The 26882-nt window shown below is 39.1% G+C and overlaps 1 protein-coding gene across 1 annotated transcript in view; it reads right to left on the bottom strand.

Annotated features, from left to right (window-relative positions):
- Positions 1 to 26882, bottom strand: part of L2hgdh (L-2-hydroxyglutarate dehydrogenase) — a 31940-nt gene that overhangs the window by 2964 nt on the left and 2094 nt on the right. The window contains exons 2-9 of the mRNA XM_034514640.2: positions 26212 to 26327; positions 25335 to 25486; positions 19144 to 19275; positions 14675 to 14837; positions 13448 to 13482; positions 10136 to 10303; positions 9200 to 9357; positions 7596 to 7727 (exon numbers count right to left, since the gene is read on the bottom strand). Of these exons, the coding sequence (XP_034370531.1) occupies positions 7596 to 7727; positions 9200 to 9357; positions 10136 to 10303; positions 13448 to 13482; positions 14675 to 14837; positions 19144 to 19275; positions 25335 to 25486; positions 26212 to 26327 (1056 nt within the window). The remainder of the gene's footprint in view (positions 1 to 7595; positions 7728 to 9199; positions 9358 to 10135; positions 10304 to 13447; positions 13483 to 14674; positions 14838 to 19143; positions 19276 to 25334; positions 25487 to 26211; positions 26328 to 26882) is intronic.

Genomic DNA, 26882 nt, shown 5'->3' with positions numbered 1-26882 from the left:
CTAAATTCACTTTTAAAAATTTTCACTTGTATTGGGGTAGGCTTAAGAAAAGGAAGAGAGGTGAGGTGAGAGGTCAGGTAGTTGATGGTTCCTGTCCCATGCTGGGCAGAGGAGGAATCCTGACCACAGGTTCTTGACACTTTTCCCTCAAGAGCAAGGTTCATCTGCTCTGGCTGCTCAGCGCACTCTTGAAGACTTGCCTGCAGACCGTAGCCCTGCTCTTCATGGCCAGGGGCTGCTCATTACTCTTGGTTCACTGGGTCCAGCCACATCAGCCCTTCTCATCCTTCTGCCCATGCTAGAGCTTGTCCCTGCCCAGCACACTATGGCCATGCATTTGAAGTCATCTATGTCTGTCAGATCCTCCCTAAACTGTTTCCCAACTGTAAGTCCATGACACAGTTCCAGAAAGTACTCAGTGAATGGATGATCATATGGTTGCCTCCCTGCACAATCTCTGTCTCTGTTTTGGCAAATCAGCCAAGTTGACATGGAGGCCACACAGATATTCCTCAAAATTCTCACTGTTCAGCATCTTCCAGCACCCATCAAAGTTCATAGACATTGGAGGACAGACTGCAGCTGGTCATGGTCGGCTACAGAGAGGGAGGGAACATTCTCAACATTGAACCTCCTAATCCTACTCTATATCCTGAGGGCTGGGATTATAGGCATGTTAACATTCTGCTTTAGATTTAGAATTCTGTTGCTTTAAAAAATAGTTAAAATTTACCGATTAAATTTGATTTAGACATGTTTAGAATCCAAAATAATCTTCTTTGAAAGTGTTCACTTTCAAAGCATATTGTGAAAAACAAAACAACAACAAAAACCTATCTGTGCATCATTAAGACACAATGAAGCTAGGCAATCATGAACAGTTTTTATTGATTCTGGGGCAGCCCGGATAAAAACCTGAGGATACAAAGAGCAACATGGTAACACTGTCTTTAGAACTCAGCCTAGCTGAACAAGGACAAGGACAAAATTAGCTACTATTGACCAAGTATTTCATGTGCTGGTATCATTTCCTTTCTCCTTACAACTGCTGAGAGGCTGGTGTGGTGCATAAGTAACCTCAGAGGAACACAGAAAGACTGAGTTCCTGAAGCATTCAGTTCCACTGTTCACTTCCAGAGCTAAGGAAGAATTACAACTGTGAGAAAGTGCGTGTGAAAGGCAATGATCCGCTCTAGAGAATCTGGGGTTGGGAGGACTTCCCCATGAGCATCTGAGACAGCAGGAGGAACTGCACTGAAATGAACACTTCTGAGGACAAAGATACATACTAATGTGGGCTCCTTCTTTGCAATCTGTACCACTTATTAACTCTGCAGTGGCACCCCTTGAATGTGGCTGCTGGTCAAAGAGCCTATGGAGCTTGCTGTCTTGTCCTTTGTCTTCCAGGGGACAGTCACTGGTGCTCAGTCCTGTGTGAAGTCACTTTCCTCAGTACAGAGCTTCGAACTGTATATTCCTCATCACCTCGAAGTACGTTGGAGTTAATACTAACTAACCACAGCAAAGAATGTATCTATAGTTATTTCCCATATAAAGATAAATTTTCTCTCAATACTTTTGGCCTAAGTGTCCAAAATCTGCACCTCAAAACACTATGCTTTTCTTAAGATCCACTAGCATGAGACAGGCAATGGTGGTGCATGTCTTTAATCCCAGCACTTGGGATGCAGAGGCAGATCGATTTCTGAGTTCGAGGCCAGCCTGGTTTACAGAGTGAGTTCCAGGACAGCCACGGATACACAGAGAAACCCTGTCTCAAACAACAACAACAAAAACAAAACAGAAGATCCACTAGCATGGAATGTCCAAACTCCCATGTTTCAATTTCAGCATCTCAGAAAACCTATGTTCTCTCCTGTGTGGTATAGTTATGTGCATCCTTTCCTTTCAGAAGACTTGAGCCTGATGTAAGCACTATAAAATGAAACCTTAGAAAAGATAAACCAAAAACACCTCGAAGGCAGTCGATGTCTTATACAACACCTACTTCACCTCCATGTCTAGACTTGAGTGTTACAGTATACAGACATTCAATAAAGCTATGTATTATATTTTTAAGCAATTTTTAAGAACTAAAAAGAATGATTTAGCAAATTAATAACTGTGGACTCAATTATATTAAATATAGTGCTTGCTATTTGTAGCTAAGTATAATGGCAAGGTACATCTGAATGCTAAAACATGTCCAGAAGCAACAGCAGCTGAGTATATAACAAAGTACATTCTTCTGTCTGAGATATCCTCTACTGCAGTACTGTCACATGACATATATTGTATTATGAAAAGTTGTAACTGACATCTTTGGCTGGTCCTAAATAGGATATGGCCAAGTGCTTATGAAGCTCATGTGGGGACTCCTGCCAATCTAAGTGTGTGATGCTGTGTGGACACATGTTAACTTGGATGTGCTGATATGGAGAAAGTAAACAATTCCAACCTAATTTCCAGATCTGAAGGAGCAGTTATTTTCCTTTCTAATCTTTAACAAAAATGCATTATGAGAGAATATGATTTTTATCTAGGCTCATTTCTCCTTACTTTCTGGCAGGTGCTAGGGATGGAATCCTGTACCGCGTATGTACTGAGCAAGTGCTCTATATGCCTAGTGTTAGGGATTAGAACATTGTGAGGTCCTATATATCTTCTGTGAGAGACTACAGAATACCAGCAGTCTATACTGGGGGCAGAAGGGATCTACTTTAGTTGTCAGGGGTCTAATTCTGTAAATTATCTGCTGACTCTCACCTGATTCAAAAGGACTTTATCTGAGAAAATCCTGTGGCTCTAAGTGTGTCTAGGCATGTTCCTCTGTACGGGTCTTGCATTTGTTTTTACTGGGTGTTCTGAGGGGAACTTAAAAAAAAAAAATGTATAGCTGGGCGGTGGTGGCGCACGCCTTTAATCCAAGCACTGGGGAGCAGAGGCAGGTGGATTTCTGAGTTCGAGGCCAGCCTGGTCTACAGAGTGAGTTCCAGGACAGCCAGGACTACACAGAGAAACCCTGTTTCAAAAAAACCAAAAAAAAAAAAAAAAAAAAAAAAAGTAGAAAAGCAAAAAGAACTTCCGTGTATGAGTTACTATATGTCATTTTGTATGATAAGTTTTCCAACAATTATATAAACATAACCATTCTTCTTTTATGTATATTTCATCCAACAGTCATACTTTCCCAATGATTGAAGGCGTACCCCTGATGACACACCATTTCATGTCAATGTGTATGAATACTATATTATAAAGTAGGACACACTTAGTATTGACAAGATTCAGCCTACATCAACCAAACTGGCCTTAGATTTTAACTCTCTAATTTACAGACAAGGGCACGGAGAGAGAGTAGTGTCGGGGAGACTGAGATTCAAGCAGAATCAGTCATACCTGGGTCCACTTTTATAAATTAGCTTCTCTGATAATTTATACATTTAAATTCTCATACCTTCACATCCTAATTCCCAAGGATGGACAGATAAAATTCCTTAGTATATTTTAGTGCCAAGGGGTTATTTTTTTCTAGATTCCTTTTTTACTAAGAGACCCTCAGTTTTGCTAGACATAGTAGTGCATGCCTTTAACCTCAGCATTTGGGAGACAGAGGCACCAGGTCTCTCTGAATCCAAAGGTCTACAGAGGGCTCTATGCCAGACAGAACTACAAAGACCCTGTCTTTAAAATATAAAAATAAAACCTTAGAGTCTAACTTACTAGTTACACAGATCAAAAGCCCCCTAGGGGAAGTTAAAATAAAGTTCCTAATGCTATATTACCTTGTTTTTGTGTGATGGACAGACACAATTTTCAAATTTCACTGAGCACTTTTTATTTTTTGTGTACATTTTATTACATGTGAATCATACATCAATTAAAAACATAAACTCGCGGCTGGAGAGATGGCTCAGAGGTTAAAAGCAATGGCTGCTCTTCCAGAGGTCCGAGTTCAATTCCCAGCAACCACATGGTGGCTCACAACCATCTATAATGAGACCTGGTACCCTCTTCTGGCCTGCAGGCATACATGCAGGTAGAACGCTGTATGCATAACAAATAAAATTTTAAAAAACAAATATAAGCTCAATGGGAAGATAATATAAGGTAATGAATGTAAGATAAGGAGAAAGACTGCAAAATGCTACCTTCGAAGCACACCACAGCTACAGCCATTGCAATAACAGTTCGCTGCAATGTGGATGCCTACACTGGGCCTGCACAAGGACAGGACTAATAACAGTCAGGTATAAACGGGACGACCTAAGGGGGCTCCATCCCTCATGCTGACTAGTTGTTACTGATAAATTCTGGGAGCAGTCATTGCTTTCAGTTGTGTGCCCACTAGTGAGCCTACAAGATTCCAACAAAGAGTTCCGAAACAAAGCTCATAAGTCAGCTCTGACTAAACCCAGTAAGTCACAAAACAAAACAGAAACCATGATCCGAAAAAGGGGGTTGACAGGAATATAAGGGAGGCAGAAAAGTGTGAGGGGAGAAAGTCATCAAAATGTACTATATATATATGTATGAAATTAAAATTAGTTAAAAAATGAACTAAATAAAAAAGACAAGGAATATCTGTAACCCAAGACTCTTAGTTATTAAAATCTTCCTATTGCTATAGGGCAGTGTCAGTACCAGCTCCTCTTGGCAAACAGGTTTCCAATTTCTTCTGTTTGAGATATATGGACACCCATTGCATTCCCTCAATGTCAGCTATGTATGTATGCAATCATATATATATATATATATATATATATATATATATATATATATATTTTTTTTTTTTTTTTTTTTTTTTTTTTTTTGGTTTTCGAGACAGGGTTTCTCTGTATAGCCCTGGCTGTCCTGGAACTCACTCTGTAGACCAGGCTGGCCTCAAACTCAGAAATCCACCTGCCTCTGCTTCCCAAGTGCTGGGATTAAAGGCATGCGCCACCACCGCCCAGCATATATTCTTAATATATATATCAAGAATGTTTCTTACATTTTCTCTTTAATTTTGTAGTGTGACAGTTATCTAATTCTCTAGACTAGCGGTTCTCAACCAAGGGAAATCCTGCCCCCTAAAGAATCGCAATATCTGAAGACATTTTAGATTGTTACAAATGGGCACATGGGTCCAGGGGTGCTATTAAATACTCTGCAATAAGCTAGACAGGCCTCACAGCAAAGAATTATCTAGTGCAAAATGTCAACAGCACCAAGATTACAGAGGTGCCTTGCTTTTGCATTTTATGACATAGTATAGTTTTCATTTTTGCTTGAAATTTTACTTTGAATTCCTTAATAAGACATTTAACAAAACGATACACGAGAAGAGGGGTATCACAGCATTTATGACTTCATCTTTTTACTTCCTTACAGTGCTAACAAACTGCAGTAGCAGTAACATGTCACTGGCACCATATTAATCAGACAAGAATGTAAGGAGCCTAGAATTAATCTAAGGGCCTTAGTGACAGTTATGTAATGTTTATACAACTCATGTATGTATCTGATAGATAATAACTTTACATTCCAGTCTAACACACAATACTAAATTATTATTCACAATGCTTTGCTAAGCAATAAGAATCAAGATGAATGACCTTTGGTAGCTCCTGATGCTTTAGGGCATAATTTTAGATAATACAATCCTCCTAGCGTGGCTTCTATTAGCTTGTTGTTCTTTTATGCTCTGTTAGATTTTACTAACACTTCGTACATGCTTATGACACAATACTGACAGGACATTTATGGTCTGAATACACTGGGTTATATGACAACTAAGACAGGCAGGACTAGGACTTCATTCAAGCTGTGAAAAGTTCTATTGATCTTATTATCATTAAATATTTCAGGCATATAAGATATACGTAACAACAGATATATTCTTTAAGGAAAACTGGAAATAATAAAAAATAATTTTTTAAAAAGAAAGAAATCACTAGAGATATGGTAGAAATCTACATGGTATTTGCAGATTTGATCTTCCTTCCCTAGAGGTAGTCACTTTTCTGAATCAGGTATTTATTAGTTTTATGATTGCTTCTTTACTTTCACAGTGATCTACAAGCAATGTGTGATGTTAGACTTGTTTTTCAACTCATACAAATGATATCAAATACACATTCCTTGTTTTTAGAGACTTCCTGAATTTAACAGCCGGAGGAACCAGAAGAAATCAAGAGAAGACACCAATAGCATCACTCAATACATCCAGCATCTATGTCTCTAAAGGGGAACTCGTCTGTGACTGAGTCGACTGTCTCCACACACACCTGCAAACAGGTGTGCCTCAGGCTTCTATAAAAGCATGATAACAGAATATGGGTTGTGAACTCATTGCCACAGTTTTGATCAGAATCCCACATGCCCAGCCACCCAAAGAGTATTAGCAGCAGTAATGAAACCTGATTTAACCAGCCTGTTTTCAGATTTAAGACAGTCTAAGTCTGCAACTGTAAACCAGAGAGAATAAAAGCCTTTGTTTATAAGTGAGCACAAGAAAACAAAGCCTTAATATTTATATCCCTTCCATTTCAGAAGCTGAGTTGAAGAGATAAGAAAGGAAACATGAAGTGGGTTCTGAATAGTCCTTCTAAGGAGTCCATCAGAATGGTCTCAGAATGACACATGAAAGACAAATTTAGAGCAGAAAGATCTCCCTGCAACCCCCCACCAGCACCTTAAGGGAGACAGCTGACATGACTATCACTCTCTGCTGATACACAGTGAAGCTCACTGACATATTACACCAGGCTAATGTCCACAGCTGCTCTGGAGCATTGTGGATGGCTATGTTATTATACAGCGTGAGTACCTCGACTATAGAGTGGGTCAGGCCTAACAACTGGCATGGGCACTAAAAATACCTCTAGGGAGGACAAATACATGGGCTTGATGAATTCAGGATAATCTATACATCAAGTCCAGAAAGTCTTTAATTCCAAGAAGAAAATGCCAACAAAGTTTTCCTGACACCCCTGAAGCAAGGATTTAGAGCAACTATAGCCAGACGACATCCTACTTCTGTTCCACAAGCAGAGTCAAAGTGGACAGAAGCACAAGTAGAGGGGCCTAGGGAGATCCTCAGTGACTGAGAGTGTGCACCACCTGAATCTGAGTGTGACTCCCAGCACCCGCTATGAGCACCCGCTATGAGCAGCCTGCCACTCCTGCCGCTCCAGTTCCATGGGATCCAACGCCTCTGGTCTCGTGTGCACACATTCATCTCTCCACAGAAACACACAATTAAAAATAAAACAAAAAATTGTAAGTAGAGAAGATGAAAGGCAAGAAGTATGTGTCTACAAGGTTTTTAAGATTCAATCAAGGTGGCACACCCCTTTAATCCCAGTACCCAGGAGGCAAAGGAGGCATTGCTGAGAGTTAAACAGGGCTATAAAGAGAAATTCTGCCTCAAAACAAAACCAACAAAAAAAGGATAGATGATTATGAAGAACTAAGGGCTTTGATATAGTAATGCAGGAGGGATGCAAGCCTCTTGGGAAAGAGAGCAAAGATGCTGAGGCTGTGCCATCTGCATGAGAGCTATCACCAGTCAGGCCTCCGCTCAAGTTCCCTCCCTCACCACATCTCCTTACCGAAGTACATCGCTGATGGTAATTTCAGGAATGAACTTTTGAAGATGCTTCACTGTTTCACTAAGAAAACAGGCTTTATATATTTCATTAACTCCATAAGAAAAATTCTGAAACACCAGTTTAATGAAACCACTAAGAATGAAGAAAAAAAAACTTATGAGACAGAGAAATCTTTTATTACTATAAAATATCTATATGTTTTATAAAAAGTCAGAAAAGGTTACACAGTAAAGAAACTTTTGGCCAATATAAGGAGAGAAATTCATTCATACTCAAAATTTATATGGAATGTGATTTCAGAATGGTAGTCTTTCTAATGCTTTCAATACACTAAAGAGGCATCTTTAAAACAGTGGGACACCTATCCAAGCTTAGTCTGGCAGAGGTACAATATTCTAGTAATAGTTCTTAAGTGTGATTCTGTACACATACTAAAAAGTTCAAGTTAATTCTGTTACAGAATCTGCAAAGGGTAAAACCCATATATAGTTAAAATGTTTCCCAGTAGTTTTATATAAAATCCTCTGAAGAGAAAGATTACATAAAAGACCAGAGGGCTTGGAGAAGGCTCACACCTATGCCTGTAGTCCCAATACTGGGGAGACAGAGGAGGAGAATCCCTGGGGCTTGCTTGTCTAGTTGAATAAGTGAGCTCCTAGTTGAGTGTGTCTCCAAAATAAAAATAAGGTGAATGATGATTGAGGAAGACACCTTTTGGCAATTCCACTAGGCTCCGCCCAACAGCTACCTAGCAACAGCTTGTGTCACCACACATGCCAGATAAGAGCCAGACTGTTCTTCCTTCCTTCTTCCTTCCTCTCTCCCTCTCTCCTTTCTTTTTCTGTCTTTCTCTGCACTGCCCCCTTCTCTCTACCCTTTTACCAGGTCCCCTTCCTTTCCCCCAATAAACTTCCTTTTGTACTAGGCCTATGTGATGATTCCTCAGGGGAACACCTTGGCCAGGCCCACTGAGATACTCCCTCCTACTGCATCATACAGCCATTTTATAAAACATAACATACCCACATGTGCATGCATATAGGAAAAAACCAAACAATACTTCATAAGGCTATTTCTTAGAACAGTGTCATAAGTCTATATGGTATCAACCTTAGATTTACACACACACATAACACACACACACACACACACACACAAGCCATCTCATCAGTAATTTATTTAATAGTTTACATAACAATGGTAACTAGCTTAAAATGATCTTTTCAAAGATTTTTTCGGGTCTTTTAGCAACATATAAGATATGGCTACTAGATTTATGAATGGCTTTGGTCTTACTTTCTTTTTTAGCTAAGACACTATTACCCTGGTTCATCAAAATCTTTGTGAGGTAGTTAAACACTACACTTGGCATGAAACATATTCCAGAGTGGAAAAACCCTAGTTAGGATGTACAAGGGTCTACTTTCAATCCTTAGCATCAAAACCAAACAATCAAATTTATGCTTATTATAAAAAGATCTTAATTTGGAATAATAAAAAATTAACCTAACAATCACATATATGAAAGTTTAGTCTATCAGAATATTAAAAACTTCTGGAGTTAAAAAAATAAGCACATAACATCTTAAAGATAACATTGTCACCTTTTGAGAATTACTTCCATAACATCTCTGGCATCAAAGTCAAAGGGTCTGTAACCCTCCCGTTTGAAGGCAAGCACTGCATTAGGCCCTAGCCAGATAGTGCCATCCAGCCTTGGTGTAAAGTGAACTCCTAGGAATGGAAACCGGCTGTCCGGGACCTGCAGATTCAACAGAGCAATAAACAATTAGCACCGCTCACATCCACTGCACTGCACACACAAACATCTAACTGGTGATGTAAGAGAGCTCCTTCTAGACCTTTGTGTGCAGCATGAGCTGTATTCAGACAGGATTTTCTATTAACACATATTCTGTTTTTAAATGCCAGTGACATTAATTAATATATATTGTTCCACTTATTCATCTTTCTGGGAAAGGGGGGAAAGATGAACTGTCATATTATTGGGTCTTTCTCCTATAAGAGAGGTCTGTGATTGGCAGGCAAATCAGGGTTGCCCGGAAAAAATGCACACATTTACAAGATAGGCCTCAGGGAAGTGAGAAGCAACAGATGAATTCAGTCACCTAGTTCAGCCTAACATTCTCTCAGGGACCCTGGTTCATCAGCAGGGTAAATAAAGCAGGAGAGCAAGTGCTTTATTTACAAACCCCTGACTTTTACCTCCTGGAACTGGAGCAGCCATGGCCCTCCTGTTCTTAGTACACTGATGAATCAATTCAGTGTTCATGCTGCTCTCCCACAGAGGAAGGAGGAGCTGGTTCTTTGTACTTCCAGTGTATACTCATGCTGTCGGAGACATGGACCCACAGAGCAGAAGGCGGCTTTAGGCCAGCAACCACTACAGACAGGTAATATCACACCACACACACAGCCCTGAAACCCTTTCTTCTAAAGCAGGTAAACGTTTTTAGTTTCATTTCCTTTGTGGCTCCAACCACCTTTATGAGTGAGAAGACAGAAGTATCATTACCTACCGGATAAATATTTCCTTTTACAAGGTAGCCCTTTTCTGGCTTTAAGATCAGGTAATCTCCTCTGAATGGGACAATTTGAGGGTCAGGATTGCAGCCACTCAACTCTGAAATACGGTCTGAGTAAAGACCGGCACATGTCACAACGTATCGACACCGAATTTCCTTTCCCTGGTACAGAATAGAGGAATATGGTTAATTTCTAAATATGAGGAAGAAAAGAAAATGCAGCAGCCCTTGTTTGTGTGTGAAACCTTAAAAATACAAAACCCTCCAATGAATGCAGAATTAACAGAGGTTGCAACATAGGAGGTAGGTAAATCAACAAACTATATGCATGTCTGGAAACACCACACTGAATCCCATTATATAGTTGATATATGCTAACTAAGACACTTTTCCAGGGGCTGGAGGTGGCAGGCATTCTTACTGTGTAGCCCTGGCTAGCCTAGGCTACACACACACACACACACACACACACACACACACACACACACACACGCCTGTGCATGCGCACTTGTATAAACAAATAAATAGGTCAAAGAGGGAAAACATATACTAAAAAATAAGGATAAGTAGACATATTTTTTCCTAAAAGAACAAATTCAATTTAACTATCAGCAAAACTGGAACCCTCTTTTGTAAAATGTACAAAAAATGAATTTGAAGCTGCAGATGGTGGTAAGTTCCTATTAATTCCAGAACTTGAGTGGCTCAAACAAAAGTGAGTTCATGGCCAGCCTGAACTGTACCCCAAACACTAGACCAGACAGGGCTACTTAGCAAGCAAGATCTTATCTCAGACAAAGTTTTTCTGAAATGGAGTTAATATTTAAATGTAAAACCTATGGCTACAGAATACAGAAGATGCTCCCTGACACTGGCCTTGGTAGCGATTTTTGTAGACAGGCACCACAGACTGAACTACACCAGACAACGTTTCTGCACAGCAAGCCATTCACTTGACAAAGGTTAATGCCTAATACATAAAAGGAACTCAAGAACTCAATGGCCAAAAAGTAAATGATCCACTTTAAACTGGAGAAAGGAGCAGGGCAGTGGAGGCATGCACCTTTAATCCTAGCACTTGAGAAGCAGAAGCAGAGTTTAAGGCCAGCCTGATCTACAGAGCTAGTTTCAGGAAAGCCAGGGCGACACAAAGAAAACCTACAACAAAACAAAACAAAACTTGGAAAAGGACCTGGATAGTCACTCTTTTCAAACACACATGTAAATTACCAAAAGGTAATGAGAAAGGTGCTTGACACCAGAATCAGAGAAGAGCAAGTTGAAACTCGTGGGACAGGGCGTAGTAGTGCATGCCTTTAATCCAGCATTTGAGAACAGGGGCAGGAGGACCTGGTCTACATAGGAAGCTCCAGCATAGCTAGTGCTAAAAAGAGAGACTTATTTCAAAACACAAACCCAAACAAACAAAGCCTCAGGATATCCTCTCACACTTCCTGGGAAATAAATCATTTATCTATATATTACACAATTATTTTTTATCATCAGTATCATGGACTAATTTATGTTCTTCCATAATTTTTATGTTCAAGTTCTGTCCCCATTAAAGAGGCAATTAAGGTTAGATGAGGTCACATGGGTTGACCCAAAAGAATTGATACCCAAGATGAGACATGAGGACAAGCCACTTATTCCACCTAGCACCTTAGAAGCCCTAGGCACTACCTCTAGCTACTTAGGTTCGGCCTCCAGCACCTCAAAAGCAGTAACACATGAAACTAGGATGAAAGACCACACCAGAAACTAACCCTGACAGCACCTTGGTATTGGGCTTCTAGAGCCTCAAGTATGAGAGAATGACTGTTTGTCAGGTCACCCAGTTTGTGGTGTGTCTTCATGGTGGCCTCTCCTCTTCTCTCATTGTCTAACACAGGGTCTCTCAACCTCAGCACTACTGCCGTTTGAAGCAGGACACTCTTTTCTTGGGAGGCAGGGAGGCTGCTTCCCAAAGTAAAAGATGTTCATTAGCATCCCTGACCTCTATCCACTACACGCCAGCAGCCATGGCCCTTCATCCAGTTTTGACAACCAAAAAAAGTCTCCAGGGGCCACTGTTGCTGTTCCCTGGAACTCAAAATAATTTCCAGTTGGGACTATTAATCTAATGTAAGATGTTTAAAGTGACCACTCTTACATCTCAGCACTTAAGGTCTCAGAGTAGAAGTGTAAAACTCATAATGAACTTCTCCCAGAGACAATGGTTTTAAATGATTTTTAAAATCTGTGTTGGAGAGTGAGCATGTTTCATTCATGTAAGAAACAGTTACATCTTATTAGATAAAAACATAGTAGTTTTGCCCCTCCCTGTTTTTATTTGTCAAACCCAAGTCCGGTTTAACAGGGGCATGTCGTCCTGTATCTGCTGGGCATAGAGAATGATGGTAAGAGCTGCAGTGTCCACTTCAGCAACTGACTTCTCAGTTTGCCAGAAAGCCCATGACCTACCAACTTCCTTCTAACCTAGGTATCCCCTAACTGTTAAGGCTGAATGCTTTATAAATCCAGTATCACTTATAGGTGATTCTGCTCTTGCTGACCCCTGAAGGTATAGGGAATCCAGTGTCCTATGGTTCTCACTTTAGACTATGGAGACTGGAGGAAAACAATCATCTCCCCCTGCACAACCTGCGCAGTCCTCCCCAAGTCTCCGAGTTAGAAATTAATAAGTGAATGTATGGCGGAGTGATAAAGTACCTATCAGCTGGCTGGAGCGAAGGCGATGGATGGCTCAGTGCTTAAGAGAACTGACTGTTCTTGCAGAGGATCTAGTCAATTCCCGTACCCACATGGCGAATTACAATCTTCCTTATAACTCTTGTCCCAGGGCTCCAATGCCCTCTGACAGTCTCACAGGGCAGCAGGAACATACAACACGCATAGACACACATGCAGGCAAACACCCATACACATAGGATAAGATAAATATTATTTTAAAAAAGACATGCAAGAGGGGAAACTGATTGGAAAAAGGAAAGTGAGTAGGGGTGAATGTGATACAAACACAATAATGAAGCCTGCTGCTATGTGTAATTAATACATGCTAACAAAAGACATTAAAAAAAAAAACATGTGGTGGGTGGCTCCAAGGAACCATAACAGAGGTTGTGCTCTGACTCTCACATGTATACACACACGTACACATGTATCTGTACACACTTGAACATGTACATGCATGTAAACAGACATACACAAAAACATAGCAATCAAGACATACACAAAAACATAGCAATCAGTCAATAATTCAACTTAATAAGTCAATGAAAGTGAAAAGACTTTGTGACTCTTTACCTTACTATTCTTGACAGCAATTGGGTATTTCATCCCTGGAAAAGACAAAAAGAATTATTGAAACTTTTATTTGAGCAAAAGAAAGCTGTTATTATTAAAATATTATACCAGTGACAAATTTAAGTGATTGTCTTAATTACATTTTAATTTTCATTCTGAAACTTTTACCAAGTAAGAAAACTAAAGCAATTCATATTTGACAAAATATAAAATGCTAGAAGGTTTTAAGGTGGATTTTTAAAATTTATTTAACATACATTCTCTAGCTTACCCTAGCACAGACACCTACTTCAACAATAAAATACTATAATACAATCATAGATGAATTTAATTTAGCCCACAGAACCAAAGCATGGGATATCAAATACAAGGCAACCTTGTGTCCAAGTGTTGGTAACCTGATGCTTTGCAGTCTGGGTTGTTCAGAGAAGCAAAAGTTTTCACAAGACAAAAAATTTCAACAATGAACTGACCATTTATTACATCTGTTTGTACTTATTGATGAGATAGTAATACCCTATAAAACATACCTACAGAAAAAAAGATTATTATATTATGAATTTGACTTATTCTGCTACCCACTTCCAACCACTTAATAAATTGTTCATCATTTTAGAGTGCAGAACGCTGGACAAGTGACTCACTCAATCCAGACCTCCTTTAAAACCTGCTAAGGAAAAACTGGATTCTCCCTCAAATTTCCTCTAAGCAAGCAGAAGTCTTGTAAGACTCTCACTTGACTAAAAAAGAAAAATACACATCCCAACACAAAATAAAGCAGGCTTTAGCTACAGTCTAAATGGGGCCTAGGAGGTTAGACTAAGAATGGCTGAGTCTTTTTATAATATTGGTCTGCCGTTTGAAACTTGAGTGTGTTCAAAGATAGTCAACCACTTACTATTCCCTAAGCCACATCCCCTGGCAGGCTGATTCAAGAAGTCTAGATGATGCTAAAATCCATATTTATAGCAAGTATTGCTGAGGTGCTGACTAGCCTTAAGGGAACTGCTGGATGCCAACTGTACATAACAGCCTTGGCTGTTCAGATTTCAGTGCCAGTCAAACGTCTATTCCATGGCCAGTTCTATCAGCACACAAAAATCTAGGAATTCTGGGTCTGCTCTGGACAGTCCCATTCCTGGCCCTTCTGCACTACCCAGACAGGGACAATTTTATTTCATTTTTAATTAATACAAATATTTTGTAGAGAAGATAGAGACAGCTTACCATCCTTACTTCTTGAAGGGTTTTCTTTAACTATTTCAATATCTTTTACCTCAAAATCTTTCAAGATAGAGCCACCTGCTTCTTGGAAATCCTGGGCAAATGACAAAGCTACCTGTTGGTAGTTCACAATGCCAGTGTATGGACAATCGATAGCCATTAAACCCTAGAATAAATGTATAAAAAAGTCAAAATGATGCAGTCAAGAATCAGTAAGGTTTGTTTATTTTTCTATATTTGTTTATTTTTATGGGTAACACACATTATCCTTTTTTTCTTTCTTATTTATTTATTTATTTATTTTGTATTTTATTTACATTTCAGATGCCATCCCCCTTCCCCATTTCCCCTCCCTAGAAAACCCCTATCCCATGCCCCCTTTTCCTTTTTGCTTTTATACATTTTTAAAATGTTAATTAAGGGCTTTATAAGTTTGCTAATGCTCAATAAGAAGTGTAACCCAATACCCAACCTAGATATATAAACTATCTTTGACTGGTGGCACACATTATCCTTGATTGACAAAAATCTGACAGTATCTTTTAAAAGTAACAGAAAAGTTTGCTCTTGTTATATGTCTAAATTTGGTCATGAACACACACACAAATATGTATACATACATATATGTGTGTTCATGGCCAAATTTATGTATATATATATTTATGTATGTATGGTATGTATGTAAGTACGCATGTTTCTGTGTGTCTGTGCATGTGCACATGCATGCACATGTGTACTAGAGGACAGAAACAATACTAGCTAAATAAGAACATCTCACAACCTCCAGCCGCCCAGGTTGGACCAAGGGCTCACAAAACAGAACATCTGGCAAACCTCACCATTTATATCACCAGGCTTGATTCTAGAACATGAAAGCCTTTGTCACAGTTAGGAAATTGCCATTTTGATATGATGGACACATGTGAGACTTAATGCTAAACAATCCATACAAGTTAACAGCTATACTCAATCTTAACCTACAAAAAGAATTCTGGGTGCAGCAACCTTGGAAGGTAATGTACCAAGAGTTTAACCCACGAAACTTTCTCACCTAGCATAAAAACTGTGACAATGGAGGGATAGAAAGAAACGTTCTGCAAATGTGCTTCATTCTGAATCAACAGTCTTTACAATCCAAACATTCTCCTTACTCACTCTGTATTCCTGGCACCTGCACACAAACCATTCAAGTGCTTCCTGAGTGAATAAACATTTAAGGCATGTTTTTAAATTACTGCATTTGCACCTTTCAGAACTCTAGAGTCTCCCTTCTGTTCTTCTCTTTCTAGTCTTGGAAGTGTTGGTGTCCTTAAGCAAATGTGCAGGGAAGATGTTGAACAAGCTATCATGGCCAAGCCGTCCAATTCCCAGGTCCAGACCTGGCTGTAGCTGAGTTGGAGCTTGTGGATAGAAACTTGTCTCAGCCTGGGGCCTGGCCATATGCTTTCTACATTAGCTTGAAAAAAATAATGCATGGGCAGGTCAAACAGCTGGGAAAGAGCCAGGCAAGTGAGCCAAGAAAAGTTGGGAGCTAAACTCAGTAAGAACACAAAGGAGCAAAACCATGTGGTTGACTTCTTATGCTAATAGAAAAGGCCCAAGGGTGAGACCCAACAGCAGGAGTATCAGAGGGTACTGTCAAGAGTTGTTCCTACTTCAAAGTTTACAGACACAGCTTAGAGTTTGGCAAGATCCTCTCCCTGGGGTTATTCAGTCTTAGAGCTGACCTAATAAACTTCATTGTAGCAGGTCAGGAGCTCAGAAGTGACTGTGTACCATGGAACATTCCTGGTTGTGGTGGTGAGGACGGAGGTCCCTTTAGGAAATATCCAGACTGTATTTTCCACTATGTACTGTCACATTTAGGACCACAGGTGCCATCACATAGAGTGCAACACTGTGTGGCAGCTTCAGAGAGAAGCCAGGTCTGCCTATTTTATAAGTCCTCTATCCACCCATTTTCAAGGGGGTTCACCACTGGGAAGGCTGCTCATCCTCTTATATTAAGCTAACACACTCCTTTGTTGGTACAAATTAGAGAACTAACTCTATCAGAAGAGTTGGCACTCTGTGCTGGACTAAACTCTCTCTTCTCTACATTATGACTCCTTTCAGGCAGACAGACACACTTTATTACACATCGATCATATCTGCAGACCTAAAGTATTTGGCACAAATAAAGAATTTGCCTTCGCTCAAACAGAAAATAAACCTGTTCTGAGTCCTTTGGGGGTAACACACTTAGGAGCTTGGGAGAATAACAATCAATTTCTTTTCTCTTAAAAACAAAGTGTGCACATATAGCACTTTTTATTATCTTCATCTGCCTCATTCAAAAGACTTAGAAGGATCCTGTGGTCAGGTTTGAAGACACTATCCAGATTCATCTCCAGTCCTCACAATAGGTGAGAAGTTTTGTTTTTAGACAGCAAAGCCTGGTAAGGAACCATGGGCTCCTGTTCCTATCTTGCTCCTTACGGTTTTTAATCTTTACAACTCTCCACAAGAACATACAGCAGATGACAATCAAAGACCCTTCTAGATCCCGAAACTTTAGGATGATGGGGAAAGTCTGTTCTCAAGCTCAAAATGGAACTAAACTGGAATTTCTACAGCATGCCTAAACCTATAGATATCAAATGGAGCTTTTGTGTGTGTGTGTGTCTTTTCAAACAAATCTTTAAATTTTAAAGTTTCATTGTCAGATAAAAATTTCATGTTAAACTTGTATGCTTTCTGAAGATTACAAATTGTTTTACTGTCAAAGACAATCCATGCCAGAGAAATTCTAAAATATTAGGTTCACAATCAAAATGTATTAAATCCATATAAAGCTATGAAACACCAACAAATTTAGTGTGCTTTCTGAAAACACTTGTTTAGTAAAAGTTAGAAGAGGCTATATTTCAGACTAAGCATCAAATCCTGACAGACCGAACTGAAATGGTGTCAATTTCATGTCAGTAAATTAAACTGCTTATCTAAAAACCCAAGAGGAAGAAATGACAGCCAAATCTCCAAAGTGATCAATTTTAGTGGGTGAGACAAAGTATCCCTTATGTGAACCACCGGGAAAGAGATACCTGCAGTGCCCTACTGCTGTGTGCTGCTTCAGTTCTCCTTGGCCCTCTCTACCTAAGCCTCCTCTGCTCAGTTCCCTGGAGCCAGTATTCATCTGAGCTACCGTAGCTCAGACATGATATTGCACATACTGTAAATATGGCCTAATGGAAGGAACAGTAGGACAGAATACAATCCATTCTCTACTCAGACACACACTTGCCATCAAAAAGAGGTGCTGTATGCAGCAGGGGGATTATCATCTCTTTGTAAATGATGCTCCTCTAGTCAACTGGGTATTCATAAAGGAGGAACATACTTTGACCTGTGCCTTATGCTAGATACGAAACTCAACTCTGAATGAAAGATAAAATGCAGCTTTTAAAAAAAAACATGTAAGATATTCGACAAACTGTGGAGCAGAAAAAGGCATCTCAAACAGAACAAAGGCACAAACCATAAAAAAGCATAAGCCACTAAACTGATTACATTATAAACTTCTGTCCTTCTAAAGATACTATTACAATAAAAGACAAGCTACGAAGAGGCAGAAGATGCCTACAATATATATTTAGATGAATGAACAAGTATATATTTATATACACACAGACATAACCAGACTATGTAACAGATTCTATAATTAGTAAGAATTAATAATTATAAAAGAGGCAATAAACTCAATAGAAAAATGGGCAAATCTCTTAAACAGGAACTTCAGAAGCAAAGTTTCCAAGTGGGAAATAAACATATCAAAAGGGACATAATACCAAGTCATTGGGAAATATGAATTAAAAGCATAATGTAATGCTATAGTTTGAGAATCTCTAATCCAAAAATATATGAAGCTTTTAAAATAGCAACAAGATGCTCAAAAATATTTGAACTTGGGAACATTTTGATTTTTCTGAACCTTTGGATTAGGAGTGTTCAACTGGTAAAGCCTATGGCAACACCCCTGAATCTGAAGGATTTCTGGCTTGCTGTGCTTTCAGTGAGCTATATTTAGCCTGTTCCACACACCCATAGAAGTGACCTCAGTGAAAACAAAGACCACATGTTGGTGAGGACACAGAGCAACTGGAACATATATGACTAAGGGAATAAACCCAGGTACTTTGGAAAACATTTTTGGCAATATCTGCCAAAGCTGAAGATAAAACACGTAATTGTAACCTAACAAATTCTCTTTGATGTATATTTACCCAATAGCAAAGCTGAATATACACACATAAACTGTAACCTAACAATTTTTCTTTGACATACACACACACACACACACACACACACATATCTCCAACAGCAATATTAGTATGTATTTACCAAACATGTATTCTAGAATGTCCACTCACAGCAGTGTTATTTGGAATAGCTTATGGAAAGTACTGTGTGCACTAGGCTGGTCAGTCACTTACCCTGCAATATGGTTCCTTCTTTTTTATATCCTCTTGCTGGATCAGCCTCAAGCCTTGGACTCCATTCTGTAGGCCTCGCTCATACAGGGCCTGAAGTCTAGGAATTTCTTCTTGTTCAACAGCTACTATTAGCTTCAGGACATGACCAAATGATTGAATAAAGTTAAAAATATCACCAGCTATAAAATATATAAAGTCAATGTAAAAATCATATATTATCAGATTTCTCAGTTGAGGTTGATATAAAGCATTTTTCTTTTATAAGTCTTCTTCCTTTGTTCATTATTTTATTTCTTTTCTCCACCAAGAAAAAAAATCTTAAAAAAAAAAAAAATAGCATTAAAGCTAATGTCCCAAAATGGAGCATGCTGCCTCAATTTCCATTTCTTGCTGAGCAACACAACCCCAGACATACACAGTCATCATTACCACCTCCTCCATCCTGGTAGCAAGAAAAGCAAATGTTTACAGCTTTCTTTTGTTGCTCTTAAGATCTGTTTTATGTATATAAGTGTTTTGCCTGCATGTATGCCTTTGTGTCGTTTGTATATGATGTTCATGGAGGGCAGAGAGGGTCATGGAGCCCCTGGAACTGGAGTTACAAGTAGTTCTGAGCTACCATGTGGATCCTGGGAATTGAACCTGGATCTTCTGCAAGAGCAGCCAGTGCTCCTAACTGCTGAGCCATCTCCAGCTTTCTTTAAACTTTCAAAGAAAATGTGAAATGCCAGTACAAAAAAAAGACAGCCAGTAATCAGTGTAATGGGGGTCCATTCTTGGCAAACTATTCTTTTGATGTCTTGAAATAAATTACTGTCTTTACTGATGCAGAAAAAAGAATTAAATTTAATCAACTTTCTTCAAAACTCTTTTTCTATTTATTTCTGAGAAAGGTATCTTAATTGAGTTTCTTATTTTGCAGCAAGGCAAAACACAGATACATATTCACGGTACATTAGATGCACAGGGCACTACTTCATACAAAGAGTCAACAGAATTCCATGAAGTAATGCTTTTGGTCAAGGTACAAAGGCTACCTATGTCATAAATTATTAACCTTTAAACAAAAGATGAGTCAAAGGACACCATCAAGAAAGTAAAAGACAAATCACAGAATGGAAATATTTGTAAATCACAGTGCAGATGAAAGTCCACCATCTTGACCTCATCCAACCCATGAGCTTTCTGCTTCCTTTTCTCACTTAACATTATGCCAAGGTCATTTTCTCTCATTACTAAAGAAAACTGTAATTCATCTTTTTTGTTGTTGGTTTTTTTTAGGATAATGAATCTTTAATGACAACAATGAGCTTTCAATCTTTAAAAATATGGAGAAAAGACATCGAGACCAACCTCATAGAAAAAAGGCTCATAAAGAGTGTGATGAACATTTAACTGTGTGCTGTTAGATTGTGTTGATGCTCAGATTGTTAGAAAGATACTTCTAGAAATGACAAAAAAAAAAAAAAAAAAAAAAAAAAAAAAAAAAAAACCTGACTAGATCCATAACACGTAAAGAGAATAAAAAGCCAACAAAACACAAGCATAGCAGTGCATACATGCCTTTAATTCCAGCACGTGGGAGGCAGAGCTGGGAAGCGGGCACTCAAAGCTACAAGAAAGACCCTGTCTGGAAAAACTAAAACACAAAACAAAAACAAACAAACAAAAAAAAAACAACAACAACAACAAAAAAAAAAACCCAAAAAACTAAGAACAAAAACCAACTGCCTACAAAAGGCATGCAGCAAAGCTTTTACTCATGAAAGTTATCACACGTTTAAGAAGGACTCAAACCTGACTTTCAAAAAATGAGAGAGGAGGAAACATTTTTCAAATTACTTTCTCTGTGTAGCCCTGGCTGTCCTGGAACTCACTTTGTAGACCAGGTTGGCCTCCTCAGAGCTCCACCTGCCTCCTCCTCCAGAATGCTAGGATTAAAGGTGTGTGCATTACTTCCCAGCTTTCAAATCACTTTTATGAAGTCAGCACACTCTCATGCTCTCCTGAGCTATATACCCTCAGCCATCATTTGTAAATACAGACACAAAAAACTTTGGCAAAATGGTAAAATTAAATACAGCAACATATAAAAAGGGTTGTATGGTAGGTATAACCAAGTAGGATGAATCTCAGGAAGACAAGATCAGCTTAACACCCAAAAGCTAGTTATGACCTGATACATTAGAGTAATGAAGCAGAAAGTAAGAAAAGCTCAACAGACATAGAAAGACAATTCTAAAAAGCAAAAGCCCAGGGGCTGCCGAGGTAGCTCAGCTGGAAAAGGCCATCAAGCCTAAACACCAGAGTTTGGTTGCTAGAACCTATATGGTGGAATGAAAGAACGCCTCTCATAGTTCGTCCTCTAGCTTTTATACACACACAACAGTATATATAAAGAAAGCATACACACACACACAAACACACAAACACACACACACACACACACACACGCACACACACACACGGAAACACATGCACGCACAAAACTAAAACAAATGACATTAAGAAACAATTCTTTCGCTGGGCGGTGGTGGCTCACGCTTTTCATCCCAACACTTGGGAGGCAGAGGCAGGCGGATTTCTGAGTTCGAGGCCAACCTGGTCTACAGAGTGAGTTCCAGGACAGCCAGGGCTACACAGAGAAACCCTGTCTCAAAAAAACAAAAACAAACAAACAAACAAACAAAAAAGAAAGAAAACAATTCTTTCATAAAAGCATCAATAAAAATAAATTATAGAGGAATAAATTTAACAAGAGGCGGCAAGACTTACATATTGAAAACTATGCTTTAATCAGTACTTGGGAGGCAGAGGCAGGTGGATCTCTGAATTCAAGGCCACCTTGGTCTACAGAGTGAGCTCCAGGATAGCCAGGTTCTGTCAGGAAGGAAGGAAGGAAGGAAGGAAGGAAGGAAGGAAGGAAGGAAGGAAGGAAGGAAGGAAGGAAAAGAAAAACTATAAAACAGTTAAAAGAAGTTAAAGATCTAATAAGCAAATGGAAGAAATCCATAGTCATGGATTAAGAGTTAATGCTGTCAAGATGGCAATATCAAGATGACTCAGCAGTTAAGAGCACTTCCTTTTCTTGCAGAGGACCGGAGGGTTCCCAGAATCCTCTGACAGATCATCTACTTGTAACTCCAGCTCCAGGGGATCTAATGCCCTTTCCTTGCTTCCATGGGTCCATGTACACACACACACACACACACACACACACACACACACACACAGGCACGCGCGCACATAAAAAATAATAAAAAAAAAATTAAAGATGTTAATATCTTCTAAATTGATCTACATATTAATACAATTTCTATCAAAATCCCAGCTGCCCTTTTGTGGAGATTGATAAATTACCCTAAAAATTCATTTGGAAATTCAAGGATTTCCCAAATAGCTAAAGCAATCTTGAAAAATAAGCATTAAAGTTAAGAGACTTACATCCTGTATATAGGGATACACATATGTTCAACTGATTTATAGAATGGTGTCAAAACAAGAAGACACCTGATTTTACGAAAGTGTCTTTCCTATGGAAAGACTTTCCAACAAATCATGTTGAGACACACAGGCATCTACACACCAAAGAACAAAGTTGAACCCTAACACAGACCAGATATCAAAGTTAATTCCAACATCAGATTTACATGTAATAAAAAATACAAATCTCTTAGGAGAAAAGCACAGGAGCCAATCTTTACAGTCTAGTATCAGCTGGTCATTTCCTAGATATAATACTGGAAGCAAAGTCACAAAAGAAGACCCTGGATCGTTTGTCAAAATCCAAACTCTTGGAACTTCAAAGGTTACCATCAGGGAAGCCTACAGACTAAGACCAAATGCTCGGGATCATGTAAGTAATACAAAACTTCTCCCCTTCATGGCTTCATCTTCTGAGATTTCAGTTATTCCCAAACAAGCACAGTCTGAAAACTCTAGATGAAAAGTTTGTGGGATGTGGACCAACACTGTCTCCCACAACCATGTTGTATATGCTACACACTCATTAGTCACTTTGTAGTCACTCAGGACACAAGATTGACTGCATGCTATCATCATGCCTGTGTTCAGTTAGCCTTTATTTTACTTAGCAATGGCCCAAAGTGCAAGAGTCATGGGCTGGCAAGTATTTCATAACATCACAAGAAGGGTTAGTATAGCATAATCAGGTATTCTGAGAAAGTCAGAGATTGATCACATTCACATAACTTTTAGTAGAGCATTTGCTAAAGTTGTTATTTTAATAAAACAGTTGTTGCTAGCCTCTTATATTTCTTATCTTTATCATTAAACATTATCACTGGTGTACATGAACAGGAAAACTAACGCATGGAAAGGGATAGGATAAAAAGAAAGACCAAAAGCAAAGGGCTATCTGAGGTTTCAGACATTCATGGGAAGTCTTAGGCTGTTTTAACTATTGTATTCTGAATTCAAGATATATATAGAATACTATCATTCAACAATTAAAAAACAAATGGCACAAATTTAAAATGAGTAAAAGACTGAATATCTATTGCTCTAAAGAAAACTACTTAAGTGACCAATAAGCCCATTAAAAGATATTAAATAGGTACAGCAGGTCCCTTTCTGGATGTATGTTCGAAAGAAAGAAAATCAAGATATCTAGAGAGATTAATGGCATCCCCATGTTCTCTGCAACATTGCTCACAGTAGCAAAGGCAGAAAGGCAACTTAAGTGTCCAGCAATGGATGAATAAAGAAAATGTGGCATAGAGGCTGTTGCACGTATAATCTGGAAGAACTAAATTCAGTGAAGTAGCCAGTTAAATGTTGGTTACCAGTGACTGGTACAGAAGACTGGACAGAAGAACAGTTCAGAAGATCCTTTGTAAACATGTGACTACAGGAAGTACAACGTGTTGTATTCCTGGAGACTACTGAGAACAGATTTTAAAATAGCAAGAGTAAGCTGGACAGTGGTAGCGATGCACACCTTTTGGATTTTTTTTTTTTTGGTTTTTTTTCGAGACAGGGTTTCTCTGTGTAGCCCTGGCTGTCCTGGCACTCACTCTGTAGACCAGCCTGGCCTTGAACTCAGAAATCCGCCTGCCTCTGCCTTCCAAGTGCTGGGATTAAAGGCGTGCGCCACCACCGCCCAGCTTGCGATGCACACCTTTAATCCCAAAATTTGATATCTTGATTAAAATTTGGCAGAGGATCTCTGTGAGTTTAAGACCTGCCTGGTCTACAAAGTGAGTTCCAGGACAGCTAAAACTACTCAGAGAAACCATCTCGAAAAGCCAAAACAACAACAAAGAAACCTAATTCATCAAGTGTGTGAGATAAAGCACATGACTGTCATTGCAAAATGACTGTCATGTGTGTTCACACTATCACACACATATTCGCATGTATATGTTTAATATATATATATATATGTATACACAATTTTGTCAATTAAAAATAAACTTAAGAGTGCTGAGGAGATGGTTCTGTGGGGAAAGGACTTGCAGTTGGCTCTCACAATGGGGTCAGGCATTAGAGAGCACAGGGTACTAATTAATGCTCCCACATGGACAATCTCTGATGACATTATGGTAAGTGTCTATCTTTTTAAAATATCATAAAATACCACAGGAAAAAATGTTCTGACATAATTCTACCTATAAGATACATATAAGCTGGAGAGATGGCTGAGCAGTTAAAAGCACTGTCTGTTCTTTCAGTGGTCCTGAGTTCAATCCCCAGCAACCACATGGTGGCTCACAACCATCTATAATGGGATCTAATGCTCTCTTCTGGCATGTACATGCAGACAGAGCACTCATTCATAAAATAAATATATCTTAAAAAATATTAAAGAAAAGATATGTATAAAAGCAGGCAATTGTAGAGACAGAAAACAAAATGGTTATTAGGGGCTCAGGTCTGGTAGGAATGGGAGCTGCTGGTATAGGGTTTATTTTAGGGGTGATGAAAATATTTTAAAATTAGTGTTAAGACTGGCACAACTTTGTAAATATACTAAAACCTAAATGTATACTTATTATGTCAATAAAACTTACTTTTAATTGTATGACATCATAATATCTTTTTTGTTATTCCATAGTACTATATTAAGTTACATAGGCACAAAAGCAGAAGTCATATCTTTTTAAATTTTTCAACATTAAACTTTAGGACTCTAGTTATAAATAAGCCGAGAACATAGTGGAATGCTGTACCTTGCCACACTGCCTGTAGGGAATTCCCTTGAGGTCACAGTACTCATAGATGAGGGCTGCGCCTTCTACACACAATTTAGCTTTCAGAGATTCCGGTTTATAGTAGATTCCACTATGTATAACACCACTGTTCCGTCCAGTCTGGTGAAGAGCTATGAAACAAGAGAGATTAAAAAAAATGTAAATGACTCACACAAAACCTAGGAGGTGAAGAACAATTATACACGAAGCTATCAGAGTCCACATCATCTCCTATAGCAGCTATCCTGCCATGCTGAATCATCCATGCTTGATTTCACCTTAAGCTTTGTTTTAACACTACTTACTTCACCAAGCCACTTTAAAGGCCTGCTGGGGCTCTCTGCACATGCTCTAAGGCCCTTTCTGTCTTTTTGGAGGAAAGTGGAGCTATTAGCATCAATAGTGACAATCCTAGAAGCTGATTGGATGAATGAGCACAAACCTGGAGAGCACTCTGCTACTAGGGGTCCCAGTGTACTCAAGCCTCCAGCCACAGGAGAAGGTATACCCTCCTATGATTTTATTCTCCCCACCCCCTCCCTTCTTCCTACCATCTCATATAATCCCTCAAATAAACCACCTCCTCTCAAGCTCTTGTCCCAGACTTTGCTTTTTTTTTTTGGGGGGGGGGGCTTGAGACAGGGTTTCTCTGTATAGCCTTGGCTGTCCTGGAACTCACTCTGTAGACCAGGCTGGCCTCGAACTCAGAAATCCACCTGCCTCTGCCTCCCAAGTGCTGGGATTAAAGGCGTGTGCCACCACGCCTGGCCAGACTTTGCTTTCAAGAGACACTAACATCCACATGTTTCATAACTGATTCATAAGCAGGTTCCCAGCAAGCTGAGGGTATACATACCTAAATCTTTCTCCTTTTCCACCACACCAATCGAAAGTCCAGGATGTTTCAGGATGAGTGTTCTGGCAGAGGCAAGCCCCACAATTCCACCTCCAACGATGACTATATCAAAGGAGCTTTAAAAGAAAGCAAGCTTTAAGAATTTATGTTTCGGGGCTGGAGAGATGGATCAGTGGTTAGGAGGACTGGTTGCTCTTCCAGAGGTCCCAAGTTTAATTTCCAACAACCACATGGTGGCTCAAAACCATCTGTGATAGGATAAGAGTCCCCCTTCTGATGTGCATGAAGACAGAGCATCCACATACATAAAACACATGAATAAATAAATTTTTAAAAAGAATTTATGTTTATAGATCTCACCAAATTTCACATTCATAATTTTCATTAGTGAGCAATTAAAGTACTAATTTATAACATTATGTATTATATAACACATATCTCATTATATAGCACATATCATTTATATTTATACTACTTATATATCATATATAATCAGGCTCTTTGCCCTCCCAGACAGAATTAGATAACTGAAGTTCTGCTGGGACTATAGTCTCTGGCATTTGAACCTTCTTCAGCTTTGCTCTGACCATGCATTTATCATATGCTTCTGGGTGGCAGGGATGGAGTTAGGGGATCTGTGGATGGAAGTGAACTAAGGGGTGGAGAGAATG

Source organism: Arvicanthis niloticus, chromosome 11, assembly GCF_011762505.2.
Source record: "Arvicanthis niloticus isolate mArvNil1 chromosome 11, mArvNil1.pat.X, whole genome shotgun sequence".
NCBI classification, from domain to species: Eukaryota; Metazoa; Chordata; class Mammalia; order Rodentia; family Muridae; genus Arvicanthis; species Arvicanthis niloticus.
Note: the sequence above shows the minus strand (reverse complement) of the source record. Positions and strands in the feature narration are given on the sequence as shown.